The sequence below is a fragment of the Harpia harpyja genome, chromosome 12 (genome assembly GCF_026419915.1).
Source record: "Harpia harpyja isolate bHarHar1 chromosome 12, bHarHar1 primary haplotype, whole genome shotgun sequence".
NCBI lineage: Eukaryota > Metazoa > Chordata > Aves > Accipitriformes > Accipitridae > Harpia > Harpia harpyja.
Genome location: NC_068951.1, coordinates 29,019,057 through 29,040,433, shown reverse-complemented (window position 1 = coordinate 29,040,433; position 21,377 = coordinate 29,019,057). Strand labels below are relative to the sequence as shown.

At 41.4% G+C, this 21,377-nt stretch overlaps 1 protein-coding gene across 2 annotated transcripts; it reads left to right on the top strand.

Annotated features, from left to right (window-relative positions):
• Positions 1-632: 632 nt before the first annotated feature.
• On the top strand, positions 633-19,736 carry LOC128149546 (phospholipid scramblase family member 5-like). 2 transcript variants are annotated; one of them, XM_052804867.1, is made up of 10 exons: positions 633-694; positions 3,731-3,990; positions 4,593-4,818; positions 7,393-7,544; positions 12,026-12,068; positions 12,920-13,140; positions 14,129-14,290; positions 15,311-15,472; positions 16,397-16,475; positions 16,562-19,736. In XM_052804867.1, the coding sequence occupies exons 3-9, from the start codon at positions 4,806-4,808 to the stop codon at positions 16,433-16,435; spliced, it is 792 nt and encodes a 263-aa protein (XP_052660827.1). In that variant the 5' UTR covers positions 633-694; positions 3,731-3,990; positions 4,593-4,805; the 3' UTR covers positions 16,436-16,475; positions 16,562-19,736. The 2 variants fall into 2 exon arrangements, with proteins under 2 accessions (XP_052660827.1, XP_052660826.1); XM_052804866.1 differs by having other exon boundaries at positions 641-694; positions 3,704-3,990.
• The last annotated feature ends 1,641 nt before the right edge of the window (positions 19,737-21,377 follow it).

The window sequence follows — 21,377 nt, the reverse complement described above, 5'->3', positions numbered from 1 at the left end:
ATAAATAAAATCCCACCACAACCACCCCCACCCCCCAAAAAACCCTGACAAAACTAAAACCAAAACACCTCCTCCCCCCAAATCAACCAACCAAACAACCCCCCCCCCCGCAAAGCCTTCTCCATCTACTGTGTCAAAATTGGGTATAGAAACTGGTTTATGAATTTCCAGTGACAGTTGTCCAGTGACTGACAACTATATTTAGGCTCTGACCCATATCAATACTTGCTAGGGGTAGCATTAAAATTTCTGATACATATTGAGTACCCATGGACCATTTCTAAATACAAGTGCTTGAAAGTTTTCTTCCTTGATCTTTCCTTACACAATCATTTTAAGATTGCTCTTTTGATCCCATTTCTCCCAGTTCAGTTAAATGCAAAATAAAGTCAGATTGCTGAACAGTTGTTATTTTAAAGGTTGTATTTTTCTATTAATTCATGCACAACAGTCACCTTGTGGAATAGCAATGGTAAACCTACCATCGACAGACAAACGAGCGAAGCCTGTTCCGTAGCACCGTGTGCGGTATGTGTGCTGTCAGCAGGGGAATTGACTGGTGAGAGAGCCGGTCAGCACTGCTGATGCTGGGATGCTGGCTGCAGTATTTCAACACGACTGCAGATGTCTTTGGAGGGGAGGAGTTACTGTAGACACGAGCTGAAGCAAGACGCCTCACAAACCAAAGTTCAAGGTGAGATCCATACTAGATGGTAGCTGATTTAAGAAATTGATTTTTTTTTTTTCTTCCAGTGCAGAAATTAATACTGGGTAAAAATATGTAACCTGGAGCTTCTTATTGCACAGGGTCATAGTCTGATACTTACACTCACAGTCAGCATTTCTCCCTGTACTAAAGGCAAGTCTAGGAAAGGGAAGAAGGCTATATAATTTCCTATTAAAAAATTGACAATAGCAATGCATTTTAATGCTGGTTACAATTGATATTTTGAGGAGAGGAAATTTAAAATGGAAAAGGGCGTTTGTGATCACCCCTTTTAGCAAGCAGCAGGGAAGCTCAGGCATTGCTGGGTGAGGTTTTGGGTGCCTTTTGTGATGCCTGCATGCTCTCCTTAACCTGCCTGCTGGACAGAACAACACATCCCTGGCTGCTTGGACCTCAGTAAGAGCAGGTGGGGAGGAGCTGAGCAATCTTGCCTGAACTTGTCTAGACTGTGGGAACAAGGGAAGAGGCAGTTCCTGCTTACCTGGGGGAGATGGTAGTGATAGAGTGGGGAAAGGGCAGTGTCATCTTTTCCCTGTCGAGTACAAGGGCAAATATCTTGCACCAGGTTTATAGGGAGGTTTTCTGAGCAGCAGGGAGCAGGGCAAGAAATCAAACAGCTTTTCCTAATACTTTGAATTTTGTTGCTGTCTCCTCTTTTTCTCTTGGCACCTCTGACCACTAGTGAAGGTGGTTTTTGCGAAACCGTTGGCAAACTCCGGCTGTGGTGCCTGTAGAAAATAGAAGAGTGATTAGGCTCCAGAAAAGCAGCACCTATGCTGAGCCATATGGTATCTTTGCTCTATTGATCCACCTGGATGACTATTACTATATGCTTTCTGGAGGAAAATCTGTGTTTTGGCTCTGTGCTGTCTGGGACAATGATGTCTTAGTCCACGGATAGGTTTCCTACAGACTGCAGTAGTTTGTGTAATAACCATTAACTGCAGTGGTGTTTGTACATCAGCTTAGTGGGGATGGATCCCTGTGCTTTTGGAGAAATGGTAGTTATAGAAAAGATGCAATGTAACTTTTCTTTAAGGAAAAAGGGAAGGTTCTAGTTGTGTAACCTCCTCCAGCCAAGAACTGCTTGCCCTGATCTGAATAGTCTCATTGATTTTAATGAATCCATGCTAGCTTGCGCCTTCTGAGGATTTGCCCATCAATTTTTATAAGCTTTACAGCACAGGATGGAACAATTGTATTTTACAGGTAGAGGGAATACATGTACGCACGCTCAGTTTCTTTTTTTTTTTTTTTTAAACACCTGTAAATGTGTTGCAGATGTCCAGCACTTTCATGCAGAGGAAGGAAGTATACTCTATTTTAGTGCTCAGACTCCTAACAATAGAGTAAATGTAGACAGTGATCCCCTGGAGCCTTCTGCAAGGGGCAAAGGCAGCGAGCTTGGTGTCTTGGCAGATTTGCCCTTTGGGTGCTGCTGCTCTGCTTCCTGAAGTCCTAAGGACTTCGCTAGAAATAGCTATACACAATGCTTTAAATGTTTGTCCTGATTTCTTGAGTAGTTTTTCCTCTGCTTTTCTAAATAGCACCAAAGTATGGCTGCATTTGTGCCTGGATAAATATGATTAAGCCTTCTGTTCCTGAAGTCCTTAGTAAGGCTGCTTTTAATCACAGCTGGAGCAGATTTGACCAGTATGTGAGTATTTATAAAAAAAAAAAAACAAAAAAACCCCAGTTCAGATTAAAGAAATTATTAAATACATAGCTTTACTTGTCAGGACCTATGCCAATGCAAGGCTAACATTTACAACTCCTCCAGAAATCTATTGATATGATCTACTAAAATTATTGCTTCAGAATAAAACAGTAAGAATAGGGTAAGAGGGGCCATTGTAAAAGATAGGGAAATTTGTGAAAGAAATGGAAAAACATAAAATGTACTTTAAGCCAAGTTTTATATCTTTCTATTACCTATTTACTGCAATTTTGTAAATAATGCCAGAAAATTAGTTCTTTGGGGCAGAACTGCTTGAGGGAAATGTTTCTTTCATGAGCGGTATGATAATGAAACCTGGCTCCTGCAGACGGGTGGACCTGCCTGTGCCCCTGCGGTGGCTCTTGCCTGGGAGCCCGTGCCACGGAGCCAGCAGCTCACAGCACAGCCAGGCTGTCCTGTCCCAGAGCGTGCAAACGCTGCGGGAATGGCTGGGACTCGTCCCTTGTTACAGGTACTGAGTACAGCACAGACAAGCTGCGCTGGTGTCCGTGCGCTCTTCCAGGTCGGCAAGCGAGCTGCTTGGACTTCGCAAAAATGCTTTTTAAAAGTCTGAAATGTTTGAAATGTCTGCTTTCAGCATATATTTTTTTAGTGTGTTTTGGCTATTTTAGGTACTTTTCTTAATACACTGCACTCGCTTTATGTTTTGACAGGGTTACTGGGATTTTTTTTGGTTTGGTTTTCTGGGAGGTAAAGTAAGTCTTTATTCATTTTTAAAAGTAGATGACTGCCACCTCATCTGAGTTTTTGTCTGTCATTTTCAAAGTTACGTTTACTGCGTTTATCCAGAACTTTCCCTCTCCTTTTTTCTTCTTTGTTTAGGCTTTGTGTCTGCTCTCCAGGTTAGATCCTCTGCTCCAAAGCAGCACATCTTTGACAGGGAGAAAGGAAGCAAAAACTTTTAGTCATTATCAATCTTTATTTCCAGTGATGTCAAACTTCTTCCCAGTCCCGAAGGATTTGTTTAGTGCCCATTTTTCAGCAACCAAAATTTTTGTCTGTGGGCTGCCCTCTCCCTTCACCTGGTGTTTCTGGAGGGGGTGCAGCAGGGACCGGCTGCTGGGTCAGGCTGTGCTGCCACCACACCCAGGGACTTCTCAAGCAGACAGTGATGAACTCCTGGGAAGTTTCGCATAGCCAAATTTTCACATGTTCCATAGGTAGATCTGAGGCCCTTGCATTTACTAATATAGTCAATAAAAATCGGCTTCCATATAATTTGGTTTGGGTTTTTTTAGGAGGGGTTTTCTGTATTCTTCCTTCAGAGAATCCTCATCAGCATCTTCCTGAACTGTAAACTCTGGAATTAAATCTGCTCGAACATGCTCCTACAGACCATTTCAAACCAGTAGGACCTGCAGTAGCAGAGAGAGCAGAAAGTGGTCCCCAACACATCACTCGGCTCCGCTGGGCTCTGTGCATAGGCTCTGCCATTTTTGCAGCCATGCATCATATCTGTCTGCAGATAGCATGTGCGTGATGATCTCCATGGCGACTTGGGCACTTGAGGCAGAAATATGAGCTGGTAAGTCAAGGTTACTCTCCCTCCTCCTCCTCCTTTCCTCCCAGTGCAATGCAGGTGATAACAGGTGATATGTTTTGGTATGGACAGTGCTCGTCTGGAGCAAAGCACAGCCAGTCTGTTTTAATTCTCCAAATCCAGTTTAAACACCTCACACAGATCAGCAGAGCCCTGCATGGGGCGGGGGGGGGGGGGGGGGGGGTCATACAGGGTCATTTTCTGGGTCTGGGTGCAGGCGTGACACCCGTTGTAGGGGAGGCTGATACTACGCAGATTGAGTACAGTGAGAAATCCAAGATAGCTTTTCCTGCTCTGTGCACAGGGAATGCTGACTGGGGGCCAGCAGTAGGGAAATGCAGGTAATTAGCTCCTCTGTCTTTACTGGATACCCTAAAGAAACAGAAACATAAATATTGAATTATAAAGATAGAATTTGTGTAGTCTCAGAATGTATACATACATTATAAAGCAGAATTTTAGGTCTAATGTGTTCAGTTAGTCAGTGAGTACATTGAAGTTTTGCCTCTTTGTATTCACAAAACACTTTTTCCTCCTTCCGTTGGTGCAAACGACTTGAAATGAATAATATTTTTCTTGTTTGTTAGCAGCATCTCCCCCTGTTGTCCATCGACATAAAATGCAGTGTTCTGGAACATGAGAAAGGCAATACATTTCCTCCAGTTCTTTGTAAGCTGATATGAAGTAGACAGACACCTTCTGAAGTTTTGTGCATGCTGTGCTCTTTTTTTCTTTGCCGCAACAAGAAAAGCCTTTTCTTTTAACCTGGCTTCCTTTGAAGAAGTAACTCAGGAAGCTTCATGGCCTCTCAAGGTAAGTGCATCTATAGTCTGTATTTTTAGATCATGTTTACAGAAAACTACAGTCTTGTATGTTTCCAGCAATCAGCATTTGATGAAATGAGAGTTTCAGGCTAAAACCACATCAGCCAAAGCACAGTTGTTTTGGCTTCCTTTAATTTTTCAGCATTCAAGAGGTTCCTAAGAAGACTAAAATCTATACTAGAATGTTATTTAAATAAAATATGTTATAAAACGTTAGCATCTGCATTCAATCAGAAAATTTACTGTTTGTATCTCTGTGTTTAAACCTGTAGGTACAGAATGCGTGGGAAGGGTAGGTACTGAGCCAAGGGTACCACTATTTTTGCATACTTCTTTCCTTTTCCACTTTGAAAATACCAAATCAGCAAATGCTTTTCACTTTCAAAACTGGCCAGAGTCCTGATAACCATGTAGGAAAAACAAATATCTGAAGAATAACTGAATTTAATCAGATTGCTCCTACTTGGGTTCATCTTTGTCATGTATTGTCTTTTAGCAGCAGCCGGTTGGGTACTCAGGGCTATAGGCAAACATTGCAGCAAGCTGATCTAACCAGCCTTCTAAAATCATTTTTTCCGTGCTTTCAAATACTTAAACTAAGCAGAAGGACACAAATCTGTTTTTTTCTTAACATGAATGCAACTCTACGGAGGTCACCTTGTTGTGTAGTACAGAGGCAGATGTTGGCCCAGGGAGTTTCAGCAATGTCTATTTATGTTTGTTAAATGTTTACCCCTCTTTGTTGCCCCCCAAATACTCAAGACATTCTTCATTTACAGCACTAAAAGGTATACAGCAGCAAGGAGGTATTACAGCATTGTTGTACTCTTGCAATTTACTTTTTTTTTTATTTTGCTTATCTTTAGCCATACAAAAGAGATCTGGTTTTGTATATTTTTAATGCATACTTAACAGAAGGAGCAAAATAGTAATGTTGTGTAATATGGTTTTCATAATGAAGGAACTTGATAATATACTTCTTTTAGGGACAAGTAACTCTACAAATTATGTTGGTGCAGAATGCTCACTGTATCATACGATAACTTTTAAGTTTTCCTATACCATAAATGAAATGGGAAACATCCACAAAAATAGACAGTGTCAGAGTAGCTCGGATTGTCATCAATTTTTAATGTATTTTCTGTCTGATTTTTGTATAGCTTAAAATTTGACAGGTAGAACTGCAATTTGTTGTCTTTTTTTCTCTTTATTATTCAAGAATAACACTAACACTCGGCCACTTCCTGACATTTCATGTAACAACAAGAGTTACGGCAGTAACAGAACCCTGTGAGGTAAAATGATGCAGAAGAGCATATAAAATATTTATTACCCAGTTATACATTTTTAAAACCCAGCTACAAATTCAAAGGGGTTACTTCTTCTTCCTGTGGTCTCAGACTTTGAAAGAGAGCAGTGGCTGCAAAGAAAAATTAAGATCAAAATATGATTAAACGATGAATCAGCCACAGTGAGTTCAAATAATGCTAAAAGATCTCATTTAAACCCACAACAGCAGAAGAGAGCTTCAGACTTAGAGCCAGAATTCCTTCTGGACCTCAAACCCCATCGTGCCTAAGTATTGTCACACATTAGATAAAAATGATCAGTTTGGGGACTGCTTTACTGCCGAAGCGCAGGGGCTCAACTGAACACAAGGATTTGCCATTTATATGCGGAGAGCTTCAGCTTGCTCTTTCTCATTCCGGCAGAGCCAGTGTTACTGAAGGCTGTGGAAAGATGCTCGTAGTAAAACCAGTGGGAGTTTGTTGAGAATCAAATGGCTAAGGTGATCACTGCGCTGTGGGAGACGGTGCCTGTGCGTATGAAGGGGGGTGGGCATACAGGTGCCTGTAAGAGTAAATACTCTTGTTACCTTTACAGCACTAGCCAAGGTAACCATCACTGTGTCCTAAAGGATGTGTTTGCAATAGCAAACCAGGAAACACAGCTTAACGGTATCTGATCTTTTCATTAAGAGAATAATGAATAATAGACTGTAAAAGGCTGTGTAGACTTTGATACCAGGGTTGTAACATCCAGCCTGGAGAACCTGAGATCCCTGAAAAGGTTATCTCTAATTAAGAGAAAATATGCATGCCCTCAAGATGTTAGAAAGCATCTTGCTAGAAGCAAGCCCTCAGCAGTTTGGTGTACATCAGCATGCAGGGCAGCTCACGGGGAGCAGGGCTGAGCAGCTCGTGCTGAGGAGCTTGTGGCCACCCTGTGTGTGAGCCCAGACCAGCTCCAGCCTTGTCACACAGACTGAGTGCTCGCAAGCTGTCAGAGCGGATTAGGTGCCCTCCAAGACCACGTCTCATGGTTTAGCTTCATCTACAGGGATTCCACTTTGTGTCCCCTAAGACTGCTTTATAAAGTGAACCAGAGTGCTCGAAGTGTGGGACCATCAGGAGATTTGTTTCAGATCCTCACTCATGATCTGAACTAAAATGCTGATATAGTGACAGGCAGAACATGACATTGTTGTTCCAGTTTTGATCCAAGCAGCTAGCTGCTGTTTGGCCCTGTTAATTTCTGATTTTTTTTCCTTCTTTTCCTGCAGAATCTCAGGGACAAACCAACCCAATCTTTAAGGATTACCTCCCTGGTTCTTCTGACCTTCCTGAACAGAATAAGCCTGTTGAACCAACAAGTCTCTGGAAGCAAACATCACACGCTCATAACTTGCCACCTGGTCTGGAGTACCTGAGCCAGGTCCTGAATCTTTCCAAATGTTAGAATTGTTTTGTTTTCCTCATAGACTTCTTTGATACCTTGGGGGATGGGGTTGTTTGGGGTTTTTTTCTTGGGGGAGGGGCAGGTGGAGATGGAGAGGCTTTTTTGTTGTTTGATACTACTATAAAATGAGGAGCGTAGGAATGACAAGCCCTTTCTTCACTGCTGCCATTCATTTTTATAGAAATCCATTTGTTGTGCATGCAGCTCTCCTTGCACCAAAACCATGGTTTTCTTCCCTCTAGGACTTTTTCTAGGTCATAGTATTACCCCTGTCATTGTCCCCTCAGTTTCATTCCAGCTCCTTAAGAGCTCACCCTCAGGGAAATGGCTATCAAACTCCGGCTGGCCTCAAAAAGACTAAAACAGGCAGTGTGTGAAGGAATTGTCACCTCCTTATAACCCATTCTTTGAGGAACATGAAGGTCTTCTGAGCAAACTCCTTCTGCCAAGGACAGTGCTCTCTAGGTTAGAGGTAAGGTCCTGGGGAGGCAAGCTGCCAAGGAGACAACTTGGTGAGCGTAGGCTTGGGTGGCCACACACCCCCTCCCACTCTGTGTTGGGTCATGGGGCAGGAAAGCGCTAGTGCCTGAGAGAGGGAAATGCCTGGAAATAGAAGTGGGCAAGTAGGTCACAGGCAGGGGAGGGAAAGGGAATGCTGAAGTTTTCTGCGTCTTACTGCTTAACGTGTGGCTGTCCATCTTGCTCTGTGAAACCTCTCAGCTCCTGGAGCTCAGACCAGTGATGGTCTGCAGCTCTGCTCCAGAAGTTTCAACTCTTCCTGCATTTTTTTACTGGGAGGGTCACTCCCTGCTACCGCTTTGACACTGACTCCAGTTTGCATTTCACATGGGGCTGGATTCTGCCACTCTCATATATGCTGAGTAACAACGTCATACACCCTGCCTGGTATGGGCAGGGACAGAATCAGGCCCCCAGTGTTGTCAGGTTGTGATTCTGGTACACACGCTTCTGCTGTGTTTGTATTTTGGTGGTGCTGGGAAACGTTTAGTTCGCCTGAGGTCTGTATTTTAGATATAAGTTTCTGGTAGTTTTGTACAGAAGCAGGAACTGAATGCATTTTATATTTGGAGCTAAGTTACCTAGATAGCTAATGAAACTGAGATGCACTTCAGAAACAATCTTTCATGTAGAGTTATGATTTTCATTTCATGGTGCCCATGCACAAAATGATATGTGTTGTCAATTACATAAGCATTTGCTCACAGACTGTGGGAGCTAGGTTTTTCAGTCTAAAAGTGATTGTGATAGTAAATACTTGGCAGGTTACATATTCAGTCTCGTGTACAAACATGAATTATGCCTCAGATTTACCTATACAATGTGGGCAAGCAAATTCTATTACTCCATTTTATAGAAGCTTTATATCTGACATAAAGACAAAAGAGCAAGTTGCTGTCAGAACTAGAACTAGAACTCAAGACCTCACTCATGCTTGTTCTCAGCCCAATAACCATGTGTCTGTGCTGCAGCCCTTGCTAATTATTCTCAATTTTCTCTGCAGTCTGAAAAGTGGAAAGCATGTGTGCAATGCTGATTATTGGCATATACCCACAGCTAGAGTTTCCGTGTGTTGCAGAACATTTTGGTGAGCGATGCTGAAGTCATACTGGCTGTGTGACTAATGAAACAAGCTCATACAGGATAGATTGGAGCAGAAAGTAGATCCGACCAGCAGGGAGAGGGCTGCCTGCAGAATGAGTGTGGGATTCACAGCTGCCAGGGTGTTCCCTTGGGATTTATCCTGATGGACTAAGAGATTTTCACGTAGTGAAATTCTCAAATGAATGAAGATGTTTCTAGCAGAACTGGGTATTGTTGATGCCATTGGGAAGACTGGAATACTGTGTATCCTTCTGGTTGTGTGTGTATTGGGGAAAGGTGGGTCCAAATTGAAACAGGCACAGACAAGTGCTACTAGAAGGACGTGGGGAATAGAGAACCTGCTTTAAAACAAGACTGCGAGTGTTTCATCTTTAGACTGAAGAAACACTACCAGAGAGGGAACCGTGACAGAGTACCTAGAAGAGTAAGCAACCTGTGGGACAGACAGACATTTAATTTATAGGATTATATTACTGGAAGAAAGATTATATAGAAAATGGTTGTGAATAAATACAGGAAAACAAATAGAAATGAGGTTCTGGGATTATCTCCAGCAGGAGTGGGGAAGATAGCTAGACAGATTTGAGAAAGCTGAATATATTTCTTAATAAGACCATGATATTTTTGACTCTGAAACAAGGATCCCAATCTAGTGAATCTCAGAGAGATCCCTACAGTCTCATTCTAAACAGCAACTTAGGGACACAGCATATAGTGTTGGATGACAGGAAAAGAAAATATCTGTCCTGTACGTTAAGGCCAGACAGCAATATTTCACTCTGCAAATACAAACCCAGAATCAGTCAGGCTGAGGAGCGATTCATTCAGCTGTTCAAGGTGCACCAGAGAAGGGCAATAAACTGCTTCTGCCTTGGCAAATGGATACCATACTTTCTATAACTATCACAGAATTGACACTCTTTAAACAACTTCCTACGAAAAAAGTTACCCAAACCTCATTAGTATCTTCCAGATCACAGCCATAATTTGAGGAATTGTCCAGCATCCATCACAAAAATCGAAGGAAACTTTTACCATAGCAGGAACAGACAGATAAGACCTCAGAGAAGAATTTTCCAAGTAGCTCAACAGCATGTTGTGCCACCATTCAGGCTTAACCAATTTTGTAAAAAGCTTCTTAGTTTAGACTTGGTTAGACTGATCACATATAAATTTAATGCCCACAAAACTGAATACTGAGAATTAGATGTGTATAAGGAATTTTAACATTTCTGAGCTCAGGAGGACTCAGACCCTTGTGTAAACCAAAGCGCTTTAGATGCTTTCAAATGCAAGTGCAGAATTCCCTTAATCCACAAGTGCCCCAATAAAATAGCTGCCTTGCAGAAATCAGTGAAAGGCAAAACAAGCCTAACAAGTGGTACAGCCATGTTGTCTCAACACTGTTCATACACTGTTCACAATAAACCAACACACAGACCAAAATCTCTCAAAGCTTTTAACAGTTCAGGCACATTAATTTTCTTTCCCCTGTGAAAGTCTATGTGGGGCAGAGAAATCCATATTAAAATCAATACTAAAATATTAAAATAGCCCTACCATCTTTAACTTGTTTATTCTTTTTTCATCAGCAGAGCACTTCCCATGAGCTCCAAGAGTTCACTTCTCTCATGAAACCTAAACAACAAACAGCAAAGATTCTTGGGAGAAAATTTTTAAGTCCAAATATTTTTTATTATTTCAATTACTGGCATGCACATTTCAGAGATTAATGAAAGGGATAAAGAAGTTTCTCTTTTACTAGCTTTTCTTTGCAGCCTGAACTAGCTGCAGGAGATGACTAGAATTGACAAATGGCTGCAACGGTTTGAATACGTACCAGGCAAGATTTATCAATTGTAAAATATACAGACGCTGAAGAGCTGTGACATGCTGGTCTCAGAAGGTTGCTGTGTGCTTTCTGTCTGCAGCTGTGAGTAATGTCAAAATCCTGTGCCAAGCGTTTGCCCATCAGGAATTTAAGGAAAAGAGATTAGCAAAGCCTAAACTATCACATAAAACAGGCATAAAAAGTCACATAAAACTGAAAGGTAGACTGAAATTAAGTCTTGCTGGTTTTATAATACTAACGACTGTTCTCTAAAAAAGAATAATGTTAGAGGGATGATAAGCACAGCAAAGCTGGGTATCACGGCAAACGTTTCTTCTCCTGCGTTTGTAACCAGCTCACAGGGGAAAGCAATTTCAGCCAGCCGAGGGTTTCTCTGGGGAGCTGTTGTTTTGCTCATTCTGGCACCCTGGCATGACCGTTTGCCAGATTTAGGGTGCCGAACTCCCGGTGCCTGAGATCAGAGTGTTAAAACTCGCGTGTGCCGTCGCTGGCATCGCCCAATTGCCTTGCTGGGCTGCTCCAGTGGGCCCCTTTGGGATGTGGCTACAGCACGTTTTGAGCTTCAGCCCAAACTCAGCCACTCCTGCACCGCCACGGTGCCCAGCACTAACCTTCGCTTTGGGGTAAGGGTCTTCCCCTCTGCCAAGACCAGGAGGGAGGAACAGGAGTGAGAAGTGGCTCCTGCTTCTCACATACATCTTTCCATTGCTGTTGACTTCCTCATTCCCCCAGTGAAGATTATTCTTCTTCAAACGTGCGGGTGAATTACATGACCACAGCACCCAACGTCACACTCTTCAGTCATCGTTTCAGAGAGACGTCTAAAGTGTGACTTGAGATAGCCCTTAGGCACCCAGCTTGTGCATCTCTGGAAGGAAAGAAATCCTAATAACAGGAACATAAACACTAAAAATAGGCAGGTGATTACTGGCAGCCCCAGACCTTTCCAACACTCACCATCTTGTTTATTTTTTTTAAACAGCTGGACCGGATAATTATTCATCAGCAAGTGGATCTTCTTGAAGGTATGTGTGATCCTTGTTGCTCTTTGACAGTGCTGGTACACAGATGTCTCCAAAAGGCTTCCAAGTCTTGCCCCCACCTTGTTGAAGTCACTGTGAAGCCTCCTGCTGACCTTGCATCAAGGCCTGTAATGTGACATTAGTACGGTGAAAGCTTACTTTCTTTATGCCTGTTCTGCAGCAACCCAATGAGGAGAGAAAGATTACAGTGAGCAATCTCTACACCAGTCCTAAATTCTCTCCTTCAGACACCTCCCTCTCAAAGTTATTAAAGTTTAACCATCTTTCCAATCCGTGGAAAAGTTTATTGTCTTTAACAATAATTAACGTGCTGTGAGAAACAAAGCAAATAAAGAAAGGAAGGTCAGAAGGCACAAAATGAAGCATAAGAGTTTCTATTTACATCGTTCCTCAGAATTTCAAAGTACTGAACGAGTATTAAGTTCTGCAAGTAAAATGTTTTTTAATGCATTTCTCCCATTCAAAATGTTTTTGGCCTGATTCTTGGATACCTCGCTGGGTGAAAGTTTTGTCACTGAAGTGGGACAGCATCATATTGTTACTTTTCACAGATGATCAAGTAAGAAAAAGCCCAAACCAAAACTCAGGATCTGAATTCTGTTTTGTGATATGTACTTTAGTGTACAGCAAATCAAAGTCTTTGAACTAAAAGTTCCTTCAAAATTCAGACCTGACATTATTATTTCCTTATAATTGTGTATTTTCTTTGTGTCATTCTTTCAAAACAATTTTTTAAACAGTCTTTGTTCCATAGGTTTTTAGAATATATGCTGATACATATATATATACTAACATTATACTAAGGCAATGCTCTACTTGTTTTGCTTTATTAGCCATACTTGGCACAGAGACCTCCAGCAAATACGAGATAAAAAACCATTTGGGACAAAGAGTTTACTTTGCAGTAGAAGAAAATGATTGCTTTGATCGTAACTTGTGTTCGCCTATAAGGTCTTTCACCATAAGGATTGCTGATAACATGGGCCGAGAAGTGATTACAGTGAACAGACCCTTGAGATGCAACAGCTGCTGGTTCCCCTGCTTCCTGCAAGAGGTGAGTGAATCCTAATTGCCTTTTGTCCGAGCATCTCGCTGTATGTGCACAGCATTAATGAAGCCTCATGCAACCTCTGCGGGGATGGCAGGAAGGAATTCGCACCCACCTCTCAGCCTAGAAGACTGAGTGGAGACCTTCGTTTAGAAGTAACTATTGCTAAACGAGGCCCTTTTGTGAGTTACATTCCCAGCGTGGCTCCTCCCTTCCATGGGACCTTACTTCCCTTACATCTCAAATAAAGCTTTTGTGTCTGATGATACAGATGTCTCTCCAGTCAGGTAACACCCCAAAACACTGCTTGCCCTGACACAGACCAAGGTCTGTTAATGCTACAGATGGAAATCACCCACTGTCCTCCCAGAGTGTGGAGGAGCCCTGGAGGCCATTAGTGCGTGTGGGTACCACTGGGAAGCAGCTCTCTGAGGAGGCCGATGCTTCGCTTCGTGGCTCTGTCTCTTCAAGGCCATATATCTCTGGAAAATTGCAGAACTTGGAAATAAGCTGCTTTGAGTGAAAAATGCAGATCCTATAGAGTATCAGATCTTTTCTCCTTGTTTGTGACTCTCCTTTATTCAGACATCTTTCTTGTTTTATGAAAATGTTTTATAGGTTAACTCATCTACCTACTTTCTCAGTACTGCATTAGGGTTTTAAAAAAACAGGTCCTTTGGTAGCACAGCTACTGTATAAAAAAGGTTATAGGATACTCACTGATTACAATAACAAAAACTTTTCACAGCATATGGCTTTTATCAAATCTTAAGATCTTAGCTTCCGGTGCAGCTTTTGAGCTTCATATTGTCCACTCTATTTAAAAACACCATTAGACAGCCTTGTAATATCCCGTTCACAGTTTGGTAAAATTATATATAATTATATTCAATAAATAAATATTTTGTCATTATATAACCAATCCACTATTATGGAAAAATATACTAATATAAAATTAGTTTATAAGATTTTTTTGTTTTCTTCTGTTTGCTAGTTAGAAGTTCAGTCCCCACCAGGTACAATAGCTGGCTATGTTGTACAGAACTGGGACCCCTTTCTGCCAAAGTTTACTATACAGAATGAAAGTAAAGAAGATGTACTAAAAATAATTGGCCCATATGCAACCTGTGGCTGTTTTGAAGATGTTGACTTTGAGGTACGTTTCTTACTACTTTGAATAAATTTCTCACTCAAAAATCCTCTTATTCTACCCTTAAAAATATTAGGTACGTTGCTATAATTATGGAACAGAAGAACAACAGTGTGCATTGGAGTTCCTGACTTGTACTCTCAGATACCTACAGATGTTTTCTGGACAGGAGTGACAATTCCTTGAAGGAAATAAACATGTTGCTAAGTGAAGTCCTGGTCCTCTGCAGTCCATGAGCAGTAAACCATTGATTTTGATAGGCTCAGGGTTTCATCCCACATGCATTCACTGTTACCTGACACATGGTCCCTTGAAGCCTGTGGCATTCAATCTGCTGCCTTCATTACTCTCAGACTGAGCGCCATGGGCAGGATTACTGCCCAATATGTCTACATCCGTTTGACAACATTGATCAGGAGAAAAATAATTCTGAGGAGCCATTGAGATATTTCAGGGATGAGAGGGAGAATGGCAGATGCTTAAAAAAACCCTGGGCAGAGTTTTGTGATGTGAACAAAGCGCTTTGCCTTAGTTAAGGAATTGTAAAAGAGCTTCTGTGTTGATCAACTTGTTAGCCAAATCAGAAGACTTCAGGGAGTACTGTCCAAAATTTCAGTATACTCTGAGAAACATGCAGATGGCTACATAATTGAGAACATATCTGTCAGTTGTAGGGGACAGCAGTCCCTAGCAATGGTACTGCTGTGACTTGGAGCATATCAGAAACACAAGACAGGAAAAAAAAAAAAATCATTGTGAAAGAAGAGCAAAAGTGGTATAAATGTTCACAATTGCTTTCCTCCACTTTTCTGCCAGCTCTAAAGACGCTGATGTTTCCAAACTTGAGACCCTTTCTTGTGTGCCACTCCTAAAGGCACATCTGACACTAATAGAGCATCTCAATGATAAGAATAAAAGAAGAACCTGACAACTATAGCATACTCTGTGTGGCAGGGCACAGTCATTAATTCTGTGGAGATATAATTTACTTACATTTAGGTGTATTCCTGTTTTTTATTCGTGCAGGTGAAAGCTCTCAATGAGATGTCAACAATTGGCAAAATTTCCAAGTACTGGTCTGGATTTGTAAACAATGTCTTTACCAACACCGCCAACTTTGGGATCCAGGTCCCTGTAGATCTTGATGTGAGAATCAAGGCAGTAATGATTGGTGCTTGTTTCCTCATTGTAAGTATGCAAAACCAAGAGGCAGACCTATTGAGGCGGGCAGACTGGGACCAAAGGGGCCTTTACTATCAGCTGTGATCCTACAAAGGCACAAGTGAAGTAGAAAGCCAAACCTACTACCTAAAAGATAAATTAACTGAAAACCTTTTAATTTTTATGGCTGCTTTTGGTTTTTATTTGCTGAGCATCTTTAGGTTCCTAAATTTTTGTTTATTAAACTATTTAAATAGTATCCCACCTGTAGTTCAATGTCTTGCATGGCAGGATCAAATACCAATATACATGTCGAACTTACCAAACTCCCCCAAATCCCTTATCCATTGTGTTTGAATGGGTGTATGAATCAGAACAACAGTTCTGTTATTTCTAATGGTAATTTCAAACCGTGAGTGTCACTTCAATAGTTCTGTCGAGTGTTACATGTAAGACTTCACGTCATATAAAATTTCCTAAAAAATTCCCTTGTGAAGATAATCGTAAGGTAGGAATTATATGAAAAGGAGAATACTCACTGCTAGGGGTAAGGATGAAGTTAAGCAGCATGTTTCCTAGAATTACAAATCGATATTTGCTGTGTACCTCTTTTGCCAACACTAATGGGTTAATATTAATGTGCAATGGTTTCAAAATAATCTGTGATACATCAGAGAATATAAAACAAAAGGACAAAACTATTTCAATTATTTACTGCTTTGCTTTAAAATAGCAACAATTCAGAAATTTTGCTTTTATTAGGAGAGAAATGTAGCTCTCAAAGATTTTTGGATTGTGTCCTCCAAAACTCCTGTTGCTCAGTGGCAGAGTAATAGAAAACCATTGACTAATCTAATTACTTTTTGTAACAAAAGCCTACAAGTAAGACTTTTGATAGTAATTGTTGCATTTTTGTACCTTCAATATTATTCACAGTTTGTTTATTTGTAGGACTTAATGTTCTTTGAAAACTCTTTAGATGGATTATAACAAGATGACAGAAACAATAAAATATGCAGAATCTGTTTCAGTAAGTAAAAATGAACATAAATTGATCTTCTTGCTTTGAAGACTTATACATTAGATACTTTCTAATTCTTTTTCATTTTCTTCCAGAAATCGCTTGAGCTTTGGACATGATTTTGAACTGCACAAATCCTTGTTCCTTATAGGAAAAGATAGGGAGATAATGATGATGTTTATTAAAATATTTCTCATGTAAATAATAATTTCCCACTTACCTTTTATGTGCATTGTAGCTAAACACATACTTTTCACACAGAGCACCGTTGCTTTGGAACAGTACTATTTTCTTCCTTCTCTTTTGATGTTCCTGCATGGGAAATCATGAAAGATTAGATGAAGGCTTGCAGCGTCACTGATGAAAGGCTATGTTTAGAGAAGCCTTTGATGTTTTGAAAGTCCTGGTACCAGTTACTACCACATGAGGGTGTGTTCTGGGGGTTTTGCTTTTTCATAATTTTAGAAGTAATTTTCTGGTTTGTTATTTAATTAATAGTAACAAACTGAGATTGAAAGTAACAAATATAAAGACGTCACCCGATGGCAAGTTCAAGATGTTATCTGTTTCAGTGAGTTGAAAGAAAGGAAGTTATGTTTGCTAGTAAATTAATTTTATGGCAAAGATTTGTTTAATGAGTGGCAGCCAGAAATTAGGCTTCCAGCACTAGACTTCGGAATGTGAGCTCTACTCAGAAAATCTGGTCTTCCAGTATTTTTATTGAAGGCAGGCTATAAGGTTTGAGAGGTGGTCCTCTATGTGCTAGAGGCGCACAAATCACTTCACTTTGAACTATCCAGTGTTAAGGATTCTTGCTCCCATCCACTCAAGACGTTCCTTAAAAGGTTTGTTCCTCTTTATAATATCTGGTGATTGGTAACTTTTCAGTCAGACTTGCCTGAGAGCAGTCTTTAACAGAATTATTCTTTTCCTTTGGCAAGCTCAGGTATTTTCTATGATAGGATTGTGCAATAGGAGCTTTTTCTATTTCAAATAGCAGTTTTACATAGCTGTTCACTCCTGTAGTCACGCCTCATCATACTGTTCCCAAACATTCCCACTGACAGGCTTTTACTAATATAAGCTTCCTTTGTAGGAACATCCATGATATATATATGTGCAAGACAGAAGCCAAAACATTTTTGTTGCAAAATATTTGCTGTATGAACTTGCTTATGCCTCTCAACAACTCCAGTGGTCCTTCAAGAAGCAAACAAGTACCGTACAATATTGGTAGTAAAAACAAATCCTGTCATAGTCACTGGTCAAGTTTCCAAGGGGAACATTTTACAAATCACCAGGAAAGCTTGATTTTTTTTTTTTTTAGCGTGAACTAGTAATTCAATTCTTGCAAACAACCAACACATCAACGGAAAGGAGAGGAGATAATGAATAATTCATAAAAATGAAAAAGAGCTAAATTTATCAGGTGATTAATTCTCAACAAATATTTAGACTAATTTTAAATTAATGTTCATGGATATGAATTCAAACACAGTGAAGTCAGGAAGTTGCAACTAATGTTCCCATAGTGAAATTAACTCAGGAATGCTTATAGATTTAAACAGTATGTTTTAGATTATATACCACACTTAGGTATTTATACAGATTTACATATGTCTTGAAAATAATTGTGGTTAACAAGCTCTGACAATCATCATTATCTGTTAACCATTTCATTACTGGCTCTCGCTGTGATCCTTAGCAGTGCAATCAGGCTGCAATCCGCAGAAGTTACAAACTCACAGGGAACCATTGCTGTCACCTTTCCCAGGAGGAAGCACCCTGTAAGCTTCGTGGGCAAGAAGCTCCCTCGTGTGGAAATTTGTAGTTTTGCAGAAGAATACAGATGACTGACGCCAATTCGCGATTCTCACTAGTTTCACACTGGCGTCATTCTATTAAATTCAGTCCTTTCACTCCTGACTTACTCTAATGCATATTGAGAAAAAGAGCCAGATTTTTATATTGATTTTTCTCTTTAAATCCCTTTGCCATCTCGGACAGAAGTGACTATTATTGTAGCCAACAGTCTTGGGTCTCATATAAACCACGTACTTGCACTGTTGTTATGTGTGTCTGAACCCGTGGCTGAACGCAGTGCCTAGTGAGATCAGCAGGCTTCCCTGCTATCTGCCACTCTTCCTTTGCAATTTCTAGCCTTCTTATGACCCTTAACAAGCCAAAGACATCTTTGAAGCAAATGTGTCCAACCACCACTGAGGTCAATACAAAATAGGGTCTGTCTTACCTGCAGGGCTGAATTTGGCTGTGAGGGTCCACATATATACCTTGTAGGTAAGCAATACATGTGTATATTTTTATATATATTGCAACCAGATGATAGTACTGTATTTCTTGCACTTAGTGACTTGTTATTTTGTGTGTTAGTACAACTTTTTTTTTTTTTTTTTTTAAGTGTAATTCTTGCATATGTGTATGAGTATGCTCGAATGCCTCTGTTTACACCTGGAGGCAGCTCCTGGGCTGTGCAGGAACAGGTTCAGTCCCCGGATAAAACAAAGCACTGGGGCTGGGATAGCTCTTGCTGGCTAGAACTTCCTCAGCAGCCTGCTTGACCTTGGTCCCAGCCTTCAACATCCTGGTAGAAATTCAGTGCCAGTGCCAGCACTTCTTCAACTGGAAGCTCCTTCATCTAAACCACCGCTGCCATACGAGGGCAGGTATTCTTCCTCAGCCAAGATGATGGAGTTCTGCATGATGCTACTAAAGAAAAGCTAACACGTACTAAGATTTTTAAAACCTGCAACTCTAACTAGTAACTCTTTCTTATTAATAGCAATGTGTTTCACATTATGGGAGCTGCGTATACGCTTTACAAATCTCACCTTTCACAATTCCCCCACGGGCTAGGAGTGACTCTCCAAAGGACAGTTCAGTATTGCCCAAAGAGGGACAGATACTCTCTAAAGGAGATTCATGTCCTGAGAATCTTCTAGAAAGAAACATGATTGTTCTAATGAAACAGAAAGTGTACTTAATCCAGCCAAGCAAACAGTTTCACACTTGGTCACTAGCCAAATTGTAAATCTGTGTAGTACATCATTCTCGTGTTCAGTAGATGGCAGCAACAGTTCATTATTACAATATTTAGATTTCCACAGATCACAAGCTATACCCAGGACGCTGATTAAAGATCAACACACCTTTAACCGCTAATTGATTTCTACCCTTAACTGGAGGATTTTATTTTCTTTGTCTGTTATTAAACCTTTGTCACATGATGTTGGGTTATCTTTATTGTCTGCAACTTACAGCTGAATTATTGGTGACTGATATTTTATGAGGTATGGTAGATGCATGGGCAGATCCAGTCTACCACAAAGTGAGATCTTCTGGTCAGCCCAAACCCTATTTTTAGGGTGAACTAGTAATTCCAGGGTCCACCTGGAACATCTACTCCAGCTTCCACAGGTGGACAGAAGAGAAGCCCCAGCCCCAGGATGTTCCCCACCTTTTGCAGAAACAGAAAGTGCTGTGTCTAAAGGAGTTGCTTTGCAGTGGGCTCCCTAGAAATGCGGAAGGTTTCTATGGGTAAAATAACTTTTCCCCCATGTCACATCATCACGGTTGATCACTAGGTGCTGTCCTGGGGCAGAGGGATGGAAACCCCCTGTAGTGCTGCAAACCCAGATGACACCAGTACCTGGGAAGGAGCTGGTTTGTCCATGGGAAGATGAGCCGCTTTTTGTAAGAGAGTGGCAACGTAACATCTCTGTAAGTGCTGAGATTTTTTGGTTACCTAATAATTTGGTGGATGCAAAAGTACTTCTCTTCATAGACTTTGATGTGCATATTGAAAAGATCTCTTATTGTTTCAATTGGTTTATTTATTTTAGGATTAGACAAACCTAGAAATGATCCAAAATATAAATTTTCTAATGGAGCTGTCTAAGTGGTACCTGTTGGGGGCGGGGGGGGGGGGAGCAACTTCAATTTCCTCCTCCTGACTCTCTTCTTAGTCATAGAATCATTTCGGTTGGAAAAGACCTTTGAGATCATTGAGTCCAACCATTAACCATGCCCCCTAAACCATGTTCTGAAGTACCCTGTCCACTCGCTTTTTGAATACCTCCAGGGATGGTGACTCAACCACTTCCCTGGGCAGCCCATTCCAATATTTGACAACCCTCTCAGTAAAAAAATTTTTCCTAATATCTAACCTAAATCTCCCTTGCCTCAACTTGAGGCCATTTCCTCTTGTCCTGTCTCCAGACACCTGACAGAAGAGACCAACACCCTCCTCACTACAACCCCCTTTCAGGTAGTTGTAGAGAGCGATAAGGTCTCCCCTCAGCCTCCTCTTTTCTAGACTGAACAACCCCAGCTCCCTCAGCCGCTCCTCAGAAGACTTGTGCTCCAGGCCCTTCACCAGCTGCGTTGCCCTTCTCTGGACACGCTCCAGCACCTCCATGTCTTTCCTGCAGTGAGGGGCCCAAAACTGAACACAGTACTCCAGGTGCGGCCTCACCAGTGCCGAGTACAGGGGAACAACCACCTCCCTGTTCCTGCTGGCCACACTGTTCCTGATACAGGCCAGGATGCCGTTGGCCTTCTTGGCCACCTGGGCACACTGCTGGCTCATATTCAGCCGGCTGTCAACCAGCACCCCCAGCCCATCGATCCAGCCTGTCCAGATCTCTTTGTAGAGCCTCCCTACCCTCAAGCAGATCGACCCTGCCTCCCAACTTGGTGTCGTCTGCAAACTTGCTGAGGGTGCACTCAATCCCCTCATCCAAATCATCAATAAAGATATTAAACAGAAGAGGGCCCAACACTGAGCCCTGGGGAACACCACTCGTGACCCGCCGCCAACTGGATTTCACCCCATTCACCACTACCCTCTGGGCTCGGCCATCCAGCCAGTTTTTCACCCAGTGAATAGTGCAC

Excerpts from the sequence above, each read along its gene's own strand:
- LOC128149546 (XM_052804867.1), top strand. Across the intron at positions 14,291-15,310 it reads TTGAAGATGTTGACTTTGAG|GTGAAAGCTCTCAATGAGAT; the intron begins GTACGTTTCTTA and ends TTATTCGTGCAG. Across the intron at positions 15,473-16,396 it reads TTGGTGCTTGTTTCCTCATT|GACTTAATGTTCTTTGAAAA; the intron begins GTAAGTATGCAA and ends GTTTATTTGTAG.